General features: G+C 36.1%; 1 protein-coding gene across 1 annotated transcript in view; it reads left to right on the top strand.

Annotated features, from left to right (window-relative positions):
• The window catches only part of RP1 (RP1 axonemal microtubule associated), a 146,249-nt gene that overhangs the window by 49,106 nt on the left and 81,110 nt on the right, over positions 1 to 16,033 (top strand). The window contains exons 6-7 of the mRNA XM_057366650.1: positions 1,230 to 1,288; positions 5,640 to 5,803. Of these exons, the coding sequence (XP_057222633.1) occupies positions 1,230 to 1,288; positions 5,640 to 5,803 (223 nt within the window). The remainder of the gene's footprint in view (positions 1 to 1,229; positions 1,289 to 5,639; positions 5,804 to 16,033) is intronic.

Raw genomic sequence — 16,033 nt, 5'->3', positions numbered from 1 at the left:
TACAAGGAAACCTTTGCACTGAAAAGGAGTTAAAATAAGTCAGCGGTGGGGGTCAGGTGTAGCTTCCATGTTTCCCAAAATGTACCTGTACACTATCCAAGAAGGGAGAAGGTTTTTGCTCTTCAGAAATCTAATTCAGTAATCTTCAAYCTCACATAGATATTTTATGATCCAGGACATGAAAAAATGCTACTGTTCTCATTTAGCCAAGGAAAAGTAAGCGTTTTATCTGTCTTAAAAACCTGATTCTAGTTTCTGAACATCTAACAGCTTTTACTTGATTTCAATTATACAGTATTTACTAGTTATTGATGCCTTCTAGCATTGAGTATWGCAGAAAATACCTGTGCCATCAGTTTTTAGCAGAAGTGACAGAAATAAGTAGCTGTCTAGTATAAAAAATTTATTTCTTAGGGACCAGCTATTGTATGAATTGGCCAACAAATGTTTCCAAGACAAATAGTAAGGGACCTTCGTAAGTTGCTCAGGACTTTTCTTGCCCTGGAATCCCAACAGGCTTCAAAGGAGAGTGAATGATTTAGGTCATTCCTAGAGAGTTCGTGGAAGTGGACTGAGGAAGTAAAAAACAACAACCCAGAAGATTGCTGCATTATTTTTATGGGAAAAAAAAGAGGTGATCTTTTACCAAGAAAGAGGAAACAAAATCTGTTGGTAAGCCATGTTATGACTGAAAAGGTTTCAAAATTATACATAGCCTGGAGTAACATGACTAAGAAACCTAAACAATATTTGTCTTGATTTGTCCTTTCTTAGTCTCAGCTACCTGCCCTCAGTTTACAGGAGAAATMAGAAAGAGCAGTATTTGGTTCCATRTTTGTTTTTAACACTGAATGGTGATTTTAAGAAATAGTGCAATAGATGCATACAAATTATAATTACCTCTCAGTCCATAGTACTGAAAACATGTTCTGAGCTGTGTTCTTCTGTTTAGCTATAAAAACAAGTATAGTAGTGAYACATGAGTCTTAATCTGATGCAAGWGTATTTTACACCTACATAGCTTTCACTTTTGCACAAATCAAGTTCTTTGTTGAGTCAAATAATTTCTACYTAACATACACCAAATCAAATACTAAACTTTTAGGAGCAGAGACCCTTTGCTGTTAGGTGTATTCATTCTAAAAATCAGATATGGATCATTCAGTTATATGGTAATATAAATAAAGATTGATTCCTATCTGCTTTGTTATTTTCTTTCTTATTCTTAGGTGGTTTCCATTTTTGTCCCAAGSTATAATCCATTCAGAAATTGAGCTGTACCCCCAAGGTAAGATTTATTGTATCTTTATGGATGCTAGAACAATAATTTGTAATTCTTTTCGTCTGAAGAAATCTGGGCAGATTTTACACTGTAAATATCAGAGTTAACAATGTTGCAGCTTCCTTTATTTCTGAGAGAATACGATTTATATAATTGCCGTAGATGATAGTGAGAATGTAATGAGGGAATGAATGAGACAGAGTTTTCTTGTGTTGACTAGAAACACCAAACATGTTTTTTGTCTCTACTTTCAAACCTTTTCTGTAATGTTAAGGGATAGATCCTTTATCAATAGATTTTTCTCTTTTTTGGCAGTTTAAAAAAAATCAGCAGCTGAAAATGCAAGAAGCAAATGGTAAATGCTGCTCTTGTTTTCTGCTTTTAATGAAGACTGTTTCTGTTTCAGAACTAATTGCTTTACACATTTTTGCCATTTGTATTTATTTTAAATTAATTATAGCATACTATTTGAACATTTTAGTAAACTCTGAACTTCACATTTTAATTTAAACAAATAACTTTGTTTATGCTTTCTTTTTATTCTGTCATTTTCTTTTCATAATGTTATTTTTCTCTCTGCTTCTTTGAAAAATTCCTATTCTTCTAGTACTTATTGGTGATCTAKCTTAATTTCAGTTTTTCACAGTTATAATTTTTAAAACATGATTCTTTTTCCTGGTCTATATATAGTTTTGTTCTCAATAGTAGTTTTTCATTTTCTGTTTTACTTGTGATTTCACATTTGTTCAGGTTGATTTTTCTGTCCTTGCAACCAGAGCAGATTAAATTAAATTTCTTAATAACACATTAGTATTTCTCAGCTGTGAGAGGTGCTTTATGGTGTAGGTTGACCAATGTTCTAGAAGATGTTGTGAGAAAGTTTAAAAATGTTTTTTCAAAATTTGTTGTATCAATCAAAATATCCATGGAGACCCAAATACCTTGTCCTAAACCATGTTCCTATGGCAAGTGGTTAATGATAAAATTTTTGCCCAGTTATTTTACAAATTATATTAAAATCCCACCCTGTTATAGGCTTTATTTTTGAATTGCCAGTACCTTTTTCCTTTTTCCTTTCTATGCTTTTTTTAGAAGACACTAATTTCCTCTCTGTTCATCACTCTTTGTGCTTTGGCTGCTCTGCACACCTCGCTTTTGCATGCCCTGCCCTGAGAGACCCTTTCTGTAATTCTAATCAGTCTGCACCTACAGCTGGGTCTCTGGGCTGTGTCACTTAAGCTGTGCAAACGTCTCAATCAGAGTGAGGCAGCCCAAAGTGCWCGAAACAAGAGACCTCTTGTTTGGGACACTCAGTAAAACATGGATCAGTGGCAAAGAGATTTGAAATTGTGTATCYTGTACCTAGAGGGACTGCTCCAATTCCTGATTCAGTGGTTGATCTGAAGTTTCGCTCACTAACATTGTTTTCCCATCAGCTTTTAAATATATCTCATTTTCATTCTGTATCACTTTTTTTTTTGTTAACTGAAAATTTTTTTCTGTGAAGTAGAACTTTCTAGTGTATTGTAATGTTTATAATTATCTAGGAAATAAAAGGAAAAAAAAAGGCTAGAAACTTATCTGTGGCAAAATATCACTTTTTGATGTCCCTAGGGATGTACCTGGTGATAAGTTCTACCTTTCCTCTATGCATGCTAAATGMAAGTCATGTGATAACATATTTATCTGTATTCTTTTCCCCTCAATGTGTTTTCCTCTTCAATCATTAAGGAACTATTGGTACTCTACCTCATCAGAAGAATCCCAGCTTTTTATGCCAACAAGAATTATGATTTTGTAATATTTACTGATTCAACCTCTAATTTGGAAGCATGAAGTGCTATGCAATGAGAATTTCTGGCATCAAAGATACTAGAAATTTAAAGATTTGTTTTCCTGTACCTACAYTGTCTTTCAAACACGAGTCTGTCCTGTTTCCAGAAACAAAGAACAAGTGTCAAAAGTTCACAACAAAACYCTTCTTAATCATGTTTTTGGGGAAGTTTGATTCCTTTTTTTCCTTCAGAGGGGTAGTTTTGTGCAAAATAATTTGTGGATAAGAAGCTTATTCTTGGGAGGTAGGAGCTGAACTAGGTACGATATACAGCCTCAAGTGTAGCAACTGCATCMTTTCAAAACCCCACTGYTTAASACARGACAGACTTTGAGAGGGTAATACAWTGGRAARRGCCATCAAAGACACTTGAGCCACAATTAATCCATGAACCTATCCAAAATAAAATACATTTTATCAGCTTTAAAGTGAATATTTGATTCTGAATGATGTTTGAAATTTTAGAAGGWCTAATGGGTCATATTTTACTCCTTGTCTGCACCTTTCTTCCTTGTMAATGGAATTGTCCTTATATTCCAGTCAAATGGCTCAAAGAAACTTTGTCTTTAGGAAATTAATATTATATTGTTTGAAAATGGAAAAAGTTGAACTTTTTCGTTATCAAGGTCTTTTTCCATGGGGGTAGAGGGCCCTTGCCTTGTGTCCTTTGTTTCCACATCAGTGTATAGAGGCTTTTCACTCTTCTGATTGATGTTTATAGTTTTGTTTTCTGGTGCCATGGTTCATTAATCAAGAAGGTGAGTCTMTAGMGAAAGGTGTGAGGATGCAGATTTTYAAAGGCACAGAAGAGTTTCTTACAAGCTGGAATTTGGCAGTTTGCAAAGAAAATTGGATGCTTTCTTCCYTGTATGGAATTGTAGAATGGTTTGGGTTGGACGAAATCTTTAAAGACATCTAGTATAACCCTTGACATGGATAGGGACATCTTCTACTAGACCAGGTTTCTCAAAACCCCATMCAAACTGGCTTCAATGAATTGCAGAGATGAGAGATTAATAACTTCTTTGGGCAACCTGTTCCAATGCCTTACAATTCTTACAAAAAAAAAATATTCTTCATGCCTTGTCTAAATCTACCCTCTTTCCCTTTAAAACCATTCCCTGTTKTCATATCGCTACATGCTCTTGTAAAAATTCTTTGCTTTTCTTTTAAGCCCCTTGATACATAAAATGGCTGCCAAAAAGCTCTGTCTGGAATCTTCTCTTCTCCAAGCTGAACGCCATCCTTTTATCACAAGAGAGGTGCTCCAGCCCCTGATCATTTTCTTGGCCCCTCTCTGGGTCTGTTTTAACACATCCATATCCTTCCTATGTTGGGGGTCCCAGAGCTGGATACCTTACTCCAGGTGGGCTCTCATCAGAGCAGAGTACAGGGGGAGAATTCCTTCCCTCCATGCATGGGCAGGTTTGATTGGTCAGACCAAATGAGCTGTTGCTGTTTTCTGAATTCCCAGCTGGGTATTTATGTGTATTTAAAATTCTATCACCTTCCCAAACCAGACATCAGCCAGACCTCTAAAGGCTTGGAAAACAGGAAATCAAACTTCCTMCTCCAGTTCAATTTTTGTGGGGGAAATTACTGAGTGATAATGAGGCTGGCCCAAGATAAATACTTCTGTCAGACAACAGGTTTAAATCATGCAGGCATTACCAGACAGCCTTTTACTAAGGAAACTGCAGTGTATGCTATGGCATTTATTTATAAGATGACTGTGGGCTGGTATTTCATTTGCTGTTTGTCTTGAACAGAATGAATTTAAGTCACTAAGTAGAACTTGTTTCACACAGACAAAAGCTGCAATCAATGAGGGGTGGAGAAGCGTGCAATCCCAGCTTTTCAGATGTAGAAATGCATTTTACAATTATGAATTGTTCTTTTTAAAAATAAGATTTATATTAAGCTGCTTTTGAATATTTAAATAACTTGTGTACATTGTACGGGAGCAGAGATGACATTTTAGTGTCAGAGAGCTTTATATAAAATGATTTTCTAATGAGTCCTAATCTAGTTCAGAATTTTCTACAGAACCTTTTTTTTTCCCATGCTGATTTCAATATCATGCCTCCATCCAGGCAAATGAAGCTCTGTTGATCTGTCACATCAACCTAAAATGAGAGGAAATTGTGCTTAAGTGGGATGCCTTGACATTTTTCCTGTTGCATTTCTTGGTTATACTGTTGTCATAATCTGAATTCTGCATGTTGGTCTTCTGTRWTGACCCTYAGGGKTATCACTRCAAATCTCACYGAGYTCTATGTTCATATTTCTGGCTTTARTGCACTGCAAATCTCCTCGATCCTTGATCCATAACTTGCAGAGCATGAGTTTGAATGAGGTAGCTTTTGGCCAATCCTCTACTGCCTCTCCCAGCACCACTGCCTTTCAGGAGTTTGRTAACCACAGTCCTTGGGCCAAACCATGCTTTCATTTGTATCTTTCAAGTGAACTGCTTCATATAAGTAACATTTTAAAAAGCATTTTGATTTTGTTTTTACTTTACAGAAGGAGACTGGAAGATAACTGTAGTCACTGGAGATTTTGAAACAGCTGGCACAACAGCAGAAGTATCCCTTTACACTTMTGGAGAAAACAAAGCTTCTGGTCCTATTGTTTTGGGATCTGGGAAACAGCAGCTGTTTAATCCCAACAGTGAAGACACATTTAAGGTATGATATGGTTGTTTTATAAACACGGGAGAATTCAAAACGTATGCAAAATAGCTTTTCTCAAAACCAGATAATAGAGGTAATAAAAAAGACTCAAACAAAGATGTAAGGATCATTAAGTATTTCTGAGGGAGCGGCTGACTTTTATGGCAGTGAATTTTGAATCTGGAAAAGGGTTCAGAATTGCATCAGGCAGATGTCTCTCAGAATCTGCTTCACAATTGCATCTTCTTGGTGTACTAGTTTATAGTAGATGTTCATGTGAAGAAGTAAAAAGAGCGTTGCATTTATGTATTAAGAGGTTATGGCTTGGTTGCATATCCATCTTTGGAAGGGTTCACTGTAAATTCTTTCATGAACTTCCTCAGACTTCCACACTGTTGTGTGACCTTTTTCTTGGAGAAAGTAAGAGGGAAAGAGGGCATGGCAAGAAACTAGAGGGAAATAACACAGATTAACTTAAGTCTTTGTGATTGAACCTTCTTCTCCAAAGAAATAATTTCTCTCTATTGACAAATCTGTGAGATGTCCTTCAGAAAGATGAAATTTCTCAGGAATTCTACAAGATCCTGTGATTCCTGYCATTTCCTCTAGTTCATGGAGTTCCTCGGGAAGGACTGTACCTGTTGCAGTAGTAAAATCTGTGATTCGTCATTTAGGTTTAAATGATTTATGTATAATAAACAGATGATGGGTATCAGTAAAAGATGGGACAGAAAGTATCTTTTGACACCAAAATTGGCCATGCAGAAACTTTCTACCACAGTTTTTTTTTTTTAAATGAAGTGTTAACTGATGCAGGAAACTGAAAGAGTTCAGCATAATATAATGGAAGTACCATCAGGCTTCACGAAAACATCAAAATACATAAAATCTTCACGAAAACATCAAAAATCTTAAAACCCCTTCAGTCACACATAAACCCATAAGAAATGACAGAGGAATGGCTCACAAAAAGTGAATGAGGCCAAACTGTACTGGATTATCTTGACAAAAATCAAGAATAGTGCTCTGATAGAAAACACAGTTAACTGGATTCCTAAGCACAGTAGTAACTTGGATTCCTAAAAGTATAGATTGAATATTCAGTAAACTTAAAAATAATGAAAAAGTTGTTAAAACTGGAGTAAATCAGCTGGTACTTCTTTGTATTCTCCTGAGATTTCACTGTTCATGTAGAACTTGATTTTGGTGTTGTTTGTATTGCTGTATAAAGCCCRTGTAACTTCATTAACCTTGCCTATCTCTGATTAAGGTTTGTGTGAATGAAATTAAAAACTGCTAARCTCCATTGTAAGGCAGCTATAATGTAACAAGGCTATTACCCTTKGAGATTTCCATATGATGGCAGTACATGAAATTCACTGAAGGCAATTTACAATAATTGTGTGATAGGAAGAGTTCTGGTTTCTGACTGGAGTCSTGGGTTCTAGGTTACCCCAAGACAGTCATGTGGAATCTGCACAATATTTGCCCTTCTGTCTTACCAACTTTTCCTGCCAGATGGGTATGCTAGGGATAAACAATATGGGAACAGGAATAAAACCAGAATTTAAATCTGATGTATTTCCGTTTCTGCTCTGCAATTGTTCTTGTGTGTTCAAAGAAACTACTTCTGGGCTATTGGTTTTGCTTCTGTTACTATTCAGGCATAGTTTTTAGGACATATTTATTTCTGTTGAGAGTCATTCCCCCCCCCAGAAGAGGGATATCAATCTACCATAAGTTACAGCTTTCATCATAGCTCTGATCTGTTTCCTGTGTTTTCTTCTGGTGTCATCACAGTCCCTGAGTATTTCTCACTATTTCAAAAATACCAATTTTGGCAGAATGCTGAGTTGCTCAAGACACTGGAACTTTAATTATATTGTAAATTATATTCTCCGGACCCCTGTATTCGGCATCATCATTCTTTGAAATATGGCGAATTATCTCTTCGGAGTGTACACACTACTTGATAAAGAAATTCTTTTTCAAAGTATTCTTTTAATGTTTGGTCATGCCCAATATTCCCTTCTGTGTCAGAGAACTAAGCAGAAGACTGTAAGCCTATTATCTTCTGTAAAAGCCAGCTGCAATCTCTCAATTTTTATTACTTCCATACATAATAATTCTGTACCTTCGGGTACAAGTTCTGCTGTTCTAATGATAATGAAGTCAGCAAAAGCATTGACGGGCTCAGTAGTTCTGCTTTCAAAATACTGCTTGMCTTAATGATAGTGGCAGGACCTAGAATTTCCTTAACAAGTGTTTTTCCAAGGTTTGCTTGTGAGTTTGCCTCATTATCAGCTCTTCAATCTCTTTAGGGCACTGCCAGTCTTACAAATCTTCACATGTTGTCAATTTTATCTTAAATAACATTATATTTAGCCACTAGAAGTGTTGGAATTTTTCATCAGTAATCTTCAAAATCTTCAATTTAACCTTATATTTTTTGGTTGGCAGCTGTCTTTGTAAGGAAGATAGTTGTTCCATGTTTGCAATACAAAACATGAAGTATGCACGATATTTTAGGAGCATTGGAAAAYGAAATCCATCCCTGGTGTGAATTTTACTGCATGAGCTCACTTTTCTAACTTTTAAAGCTGCTGCCACATCCATTTACATGATTTAGAGGTTTTTCATCTGCATAAACAGTCTTTTAAACATTCCTGTGGTCTAGGGCAAATACCAGAAAGTAATATAGGGAGGTGAAAAGCAAGTGTCCTGCTAATACTTGTAGAGATACTTAATATCATAAAACTTAATAAATAGTTCTCCTACGATTAGACTGTTAAAGTGTAAAATCCAGAAGTTTTCCTCCAGTTACACTTTACTTCTTTTGTAAACAATTGTGTTCATCAGGTGCACTTTCATGCTCTACTGCATCTCAGGAACRTGCTACACTTAGAACTTTATCTGTTGTTTTTCATTTTGGTTTTCTCCTGTTTAAATAAAATTATTAGTAATTTAAAATCACCTACACATGAATAATTAAAACTCCTTTCTTTAGAGTCAACCCTTCAGACTCTAAGAATCTGTGGTGTTTCACTTTTGAGTCTTTCATTCCTGTACATTGGGTGCAGTCATTCTTTCATCAGTCAAAACTGAGATCTCCAAAGTAAAATGAGAAACAGTGAGAAGAAAACTAAATATTGTGAAAATAGGTTGAAACAAATCCATTTTCATGCTTTTGCTCATGATGTTCAAATAAAAGGGGYTGAAATGAGCTCAGTTAGAATCCTTCCAGAGTGGGAAGATTGCAAAAGTGAACATAAGCRCTAATGTAGCTATCCACTCTCTTAACCATGGGACTGACAATGCGTAAAAGCTTTGYGTCCTGCTATTTTCCACCTATCCCTGTTTTCCATAACGACCATTTAGGTCCAGAAATGGTTGAATAAAACTTAGAGAAGCCCAGGYTTTAGTCAGATATGTTTAAGGCAGCATAAAACAGACATACTCATGATTGTTACTCCACTTGCAAACGTCACTGCCTGTGAAATGCATATGATAACAAGATGCACCTCATTCCCTACTGAGATAAAAGGGAAAAGTAAGTAAAATGATCTTCATCAGCTACAGGCTGTGCACGAATCAAAATTTATGCTGTTCCAAGAAAAAACACAGAAGGATTGTAAAGAGCTCACAAAAAATCTTGGAGGGAAACACAGCTCATCTTCAAGAAATGGGAGTGGGGAATGTGGTGCTGTTTGCTCAGTAATTAGGCAATATGTACTGCGTAAGTGTATATATATGTRTATTTATATTTGGGTACTTGCTGTTGGCATAATTTATTAACCCCACAGTAAAAGAAAAGTTCTTTCASAGCTTGAATGGACTGGATTGGAAAAGAAAGTGTTTAACAGTCACTGTGCAGTGAGCAGTATTTATTTATCCAGTCTATTTTTGTGACCAAAGCAAGTATGAAATAGGAAAAAATAATTACAGTCTTTGTATGGCCTTTGACCCTACTCCTTACATGTCTGTATCCATCCTTTTTCATTATATTGTTACATTTCTGTGTGAGCACCTGTGACATGCTGTAATTCTTGAGTTAGTGTGTAACTGAGCCAAGTTTTTGGGCACAATTAACAAATTGGCTGAATTCAGACATCTGGAAAAAGCCAGCAGTATGGGTGGACCCTGGGTACTCTTCTGGCGTAATAGTTATTGTATTTTTGGCAACAGTTATTAGCTGCAGGTTCACAATTAAAAAATGTCATTTACTTCCAAACATTTCTCTATTACATGCCAAAGCTGTGGAAGTTACASTAATGCAGTCAATGATTTTTCTTTCTTTTGGGAATCCAGCTGCTATACATGACTTCTTTGAAATTCTGTTAATGAAATGGTCTTACATGAAATTAATAACTGTCTGTCAAGCGTATTCTCCAGTGTTAGACATTGGGATTTTGGTGCAGCTGCACCTGCACATCTGAAGTGTGGATTTATCTAAATGATTTTCATGCTAGCCCRAGTTTATCTCAAAGAGATTGCAGCATATTTTCTTCACAACAGGAAAGCAGTGATATTATTTTGCTTATTCTAGAGAAATGGAGTCATTACATATATTCTTTCCATCTTTTTATTGAAGTGTCTTTCCACTGAACCCTTTCTTGTTCAGACAAGGAACTTCACTTTTCACTTAGTTAAACATCTTAAGTACATGAGTATAGGTCATACTGACTCCACTCAAAATATCACAGGTATGCTAGGGACCAAAAAGTGTATTTGCTTAGCTCATTTAGAAATGGAATTAAAATTTAGSCCTTGCATCATCTTTAGGAAGAACTTCTTGCTGATAAACCTGGATTTTAATTTACGCTTAGAGACAGATGATAAAATATGAGCTTTGTTAAGCTTTGATTTCAAAAAGTAAGACCAAGGTGTCTAATGAATGATTTAATSAAAATGTTCCCATTGCCTTTGGTAAGAAGATAATTTAGTCCTCTGCTGGTACAAAAAATACATAGTAGTGATGAGCAACATGTACAGGTGTGTTGATTAACAGGGCAGTCTAGTTCAACTTCTTGCAAACATTCAGAATATGACTAAAGCAAAGATACTGTGTGTGAAAATGTGGCTCTTTTGAAAGTGGTGGACAGTTTTTTCAATAATTTGTACTGGTACTTGTAATATGAAATATGATATGTTAACGTTATTGTCTGTGACAGTGAAGTGCTACAAAAATGATAGAATTACCACTATAGTTGTAGTCACAATGGTATTTTTAAAGTTAAGTGCTRGCAGTCTGTCATAWAAGCAATGTCTATATGAGGCCCATYCCCTTCAGAATTTATTACCAAACTTAGCACAAATTGGTTGATTCATCAGAAGGAGTTTCATAATRAATCAACAAGTTAACTGTAGATGAAGATTTGGGTGTTTTGTAAAATTTTTTCCTGGGAAGAGGCTGGCATTTATAGAAGGTTTCTCTAACAGGCCATCCCTAAGAAGATCACCATACCTGATGCTTGTGGTCTCTAGATCCCTTTATCTTAATTTGTGTTTCCATGCCCTTGTTTGTTACCTCTGCAGTTTAGGTCTTATTTATACCCTTTAGGTGACTGACCAAAGCTACATCACAATGGAATTTGAATTTCTCTCTATGTCCAAACTCTACTACATCRTTACAATTCATAACTTCAATTCTCTCAACTGAGTTATGGGAAAATAGCAACTAACTCAAAATTAACCGAAAATTTTATAAAAATTACAGGATTTCAAAGTTGTGAAACTTTGAGATGCAGAGGTTCTCAAAATTTATGGAGTTTTGCCATGTCTCTGTAAGAGACATGTAAATGCCTTTCTTCTTGTGTAGTTGACAAAGTGAACCAAAAAGAATTTGGGAATTATGTAATATTTCTTAGGAAGCCTAAAGCAGATCCAGGAATAGAATCTAGATGCCTGATTTTCAGAGCTATYCTTTAGTCCAGGGACCTATCCTTTCCTCTTTGGATATTTATTGCAGATCTATCAGAATGGCTGTTTCCATATAAAAAAGAAATGTTACTTTTGCAGCTGTGGTGCTGGAACGCAGAACAACTAGACCAAGGTTTTTGTGAGCATGTTTTTYACRAGRGCAACAAASACAACTTTGTTCTACAACTTTTTAYAGAACATTCTGGCTGTGRAAGTAGATTTCTAAATGCCAGGTTGTGTTCAAGTCATGCAGAAGTTCAAGGCAATTTATTCAACACAGGAAAGGAAGAAGCAACCTCGAGACACTGTTTATGTTGTCAAAAGAATATCGTTAACTCTGCTGTGTTACGAGAATATTTTCCTCTGCATTTCACTGCAAGAGCAAAATTTGACATACATTTGACAGGATTCCAATTGACAAAAACAAACGTGTTAGCAAGTCAATACCACTGAGAGACCAATGTGATCTCTGATCTGAYATCAAGATGAATTGTTCCAAGCCCCAAAAATGCAACTGGTTCTGAAACTTAATTTGTAATTGCATTATATAYCTTTCAGAACATTATATACTGTTGATTTTGCCCTCTGCCATTATTTTAATTTCCACCCAAGAATAAACATGATTTTTTTTTCTGCAAGATCACCCATAAACAATTATCCAGAAATAGAATATTGTGCAAAAATACTAAAGAGTATTACTAAGCATATTATCAGATGGGCAGTGTAGTGTTTTTTGAATTATTTTTGAGACTTTTCAGACTCAGCAATATCCCATTACCTCTAATTCCAGCACAACCGACCATTACAAAAAACTCTTAATTTCTCAGTCAAGTAGACAGGAATGCTTTATACTCTTTCTACCTTTAGTTGAGAGYAAGCAAATATATTTGACTTGAAACTTTGGGCAAGTTTCCCTTTAGCACATGGTCATAACTTCCCTGTTTTGRTTATATCACAACTGCTTTTAGAATGTGAATGTTAAGGAAGAATAGGAAGTATAGAAAGACAYAAKGACATGCATGTTTAGAGATGCTAARCAGGACTTCTRTGAATCTRATTGAACTAGTTGCAACTACATGCATCTCCTGGAGAAACCTAATAGTCTGGACAGAGCTTTCTGCTCTCTACYGATTTTTCTTGAAACTTCATTTGCTTAGGTTTGATGGATTGTTCTGTTGCTTATCTGATATGGTGATGAATGGGCTTCATAWTTTCCCTCTCCTTTTTCAAATAGCTTATTTTTAAAATTTTCTTTTTTTCTCTTTTTTTTCTTTCTTTCCCCCCCCTTTCACCCCTTTTTTGGTCAGCTTATTTTTGTGATATTTTCTCCAGTTGTACCACTGGTCTGCCAAACATCACCTATTATGTGTCTAGAAGGTCGAGGGAGGTGATTCTGCCCCTCTRTTGGACTCTGTGAGTCYTCAYCTGGGTTYTACAGTGCTGCATCCAGCTCTGGGGCCTYCAGCATAAGAAGGAAATRGATCTGCTGGAGCACAGCAGGAGGAGGACCAGAAGGACATRTCCATGGTCTTTTCAGGGWAATTYACCTGRAAATGCATCTCCCATCTTRGACCTCCTGAAAAAAAATCCACTTTAGCATACTGTGATAAATAAATACAATTAAGCAAGTTATAGCTTCRCTTTTGAGCCAGCTCCTGTGATGTATGTATACTACAGATAAGCAGGATTTGCTTTATCAATGTTTTGGTTTGTTCATAGCCAAATGACTGATAAGATGCTTCAGAAGCTGAAAGAGGCTCTTTGACAGTTTGCTGGTCCTGACCAAGAATCATGCTAATGATTATTGTATACAATAATCTGTGGTGGCTGTGATGCTTCTCTTTCAAYAGCAGTTAAGCCAGAATTTAATCCTGGACATGAGGTCACAAGATATCAGTGTTTTATTTACTAAACTGCCCTTTAATGCTTTTGCACTACAAATAGCAGCCAGTGCCTACAACTCAGGAGAGMACCACCTTTGTTGTTCACTGAGACCACACTCTACTCAGCTTGCAATAAAGGTTGAGAGTTCTAATACATTTTTATATTTAMTTGCAAGGCAACCTTAGCAGTCCCTTGCCCACTGCAGAGKTCTCTGTTTTGCAGCTGGGTAACAGSTTTATTAGGGCACCTTAGTCTATGTCCTGGCTACATTTGTGGCTAGTTTCAGAGTCCTTTTTAGCTGCTGCTGTAATTCTGCTRTATTAGCAACATATTTTTGATGTACGTGGTTTTATTGCATTAATGTTATWATTGTATCTTCAGTTAGCACATCTTACTTTAACATACAGTTTTAATATAGCAAAACCTACTACAACAGTCATAAGTGTAACTCTGTTCAGACTTTTTACTACCAGATTATGTGTGCTACTCTCACCTTATGAGACTGAGTTGTGCCAGGCTTGCCTCAGGGATGTTTGTTTCCTTTTTGTTTCARTGTGAAATAGTACAAAATTGCTGTAATAGTAAAAGAAACAATTATTGTTTTTTCKTTTTCACTTGGTGAATTTTTTCCCAATTACCATGACCTTTGACACACAACACTGATAAAAAAAAGTAAAAAAGAAAAAAGGTTGAAAGTACTTAACTCTGCTTTTTTTTGCTTAGGTTTCTGCCATCAGTGTTGCCCAAAAAACTTCTGCAACCCAAAACATAGTGGCTCTTATTCTATGGCTGCAGTATTTGATGTGACATAGTCATGTTTTATTGTTTAAATTTGCTGCAGTGTGGCATCAGCACTTACAGAAAGTTAACCCTGACACTGATGCACATAAAAAAAAGAGCCAAAGAGAAAAGTAGCAGACTGATAAGGGGTAGGAATAATTATTAGGGCTYTCCTGATGGTAACTATATGGACTCCAAACGTACTATTTCGTGTAGCAATGACTGAACTTATTTCTGCTTGTTAAAGTATTTGTCTAGAAATAGAGATTTGCATTACAGCATTAGAAACTGGATTCTGTGAAGAGGTCTAGAAACAGAGTGAGTTGTCTGAGCCCTTTAGTCACTTTAAATAATATGGTACTGAAGTCAATAAAATTACACTTGCAAACTGCTCCAATGCTTTTGCTCTATTTCTCTGGGATTCATTGCATATTAATGCTTGGTTTTCTAACAAAACCCATTACTCTCGGCTATGTTAGCTGCACATTAACTTGTATGCCCAGTATAAGAAGGATGACTAGAAGACAACACTGTAATTTGCTATTAAAATCTGGATTTTTCTTTTTTCATTACAGATTAATCTCAGAGATCTTGGGCAACTGTACAAAATCCACACTGGCCATGACAATACTGGAAATGATCCCAGTGTTGGTACCTGGAGGAAGTCAGACTCTAAAGAGCAGTCCCATTTTCTGATGAAGAAATTTCTCTTCCCATAGCGAGCTGGCTTGAGGAAAACAAGGATGAAGGCAACACGTGGAGGGAAGTGGCAGTAAGAAACCCTGCAGAGGAGCTTTGGCCGTGTACGTGCTCAGTGTTTAGATCATGTGCTCACTCACCATATCCTGTGAGCATATGACAGTTTTTCATGTTTCCTTCTGGGCAGCCTGCCCAAAAGCCAGGGTCAGCATGAAGCAATCCCTTCCAGGTATTTTCCAGTTCCACATGAGAGAGAAGTGATCATTTAACCTTACTCCTTCCCAAAATCAGAAYAATAGCTGTGGCCAGGGTATCTTACCAAAATACTGCTCTTTAGACAAAGATATCAGGCAGCAAATCAAGGCATATCAAGGTGGGTAATGTCTTGCATCATCCAGTTCCTTTTAACAAGTTTGAGATCATCCTTTCTTGTCCTGCATAAAACTTTACCAGAAATCCACRATCTGAATAATGACATGTTGTTTTCAAATCAGGCTTGAGTCACAGCCATCCACATAGAAATTGTTAGCTGCTGCGTGACACTTTGTTGCTTCACAGTTTATGATGCACTTTGCTCTCTTCAACAGAAGTGGGGAATAGCCCATCATATAGTGATATTATTTAAAAAGTCCTTTTTAGAGGAATAGGGATTCAGTATTATCAGTATATGTGTGTGTGTTTTTTTTTTTTTTTTAATAGATTCTCTTTACATTAATGGAATGACAACGATGCAGCTGATGACCAATAATGTCTGACAGAGGTAGGTCTTACATAGATGGTGCTACCATTTAGCAAATTGGATTCAAACTGATGCAATGAGTTTTGCARGGTGTCAGGGATTCAACAATGAAAAAAGACATTGTGCATTTAGTGACAACCAAATAATTTCAGGAGAAAATATCAAAGAAGTAAAAACCTGTAAGTCAAAAGAATATAATTATCTGAAAATATATTGACTGTTTT

The sequence above is a fragment of the Malurus melanocephalus genome, unplaced genomic scaffold (assembly GCF_030028575.1).
Source record: "Malurus melanocephalus ecotype Western Australia unplaced genomic scaffold, MMel_1.1 scaffold_69, whole genome shotgun sequence".
NCBI classification, from domain to species: domain Eukaryota; kingdom Metazoa; phylum Chordata; class Aves; order Passeriformes; family Maluridae; genus Malurus; species Malurus melanocephalus.
Note: the sequence above shows the minus strand (reverse complement) of the source record. Positions and strands in the feature narration are given on the sequence as shown.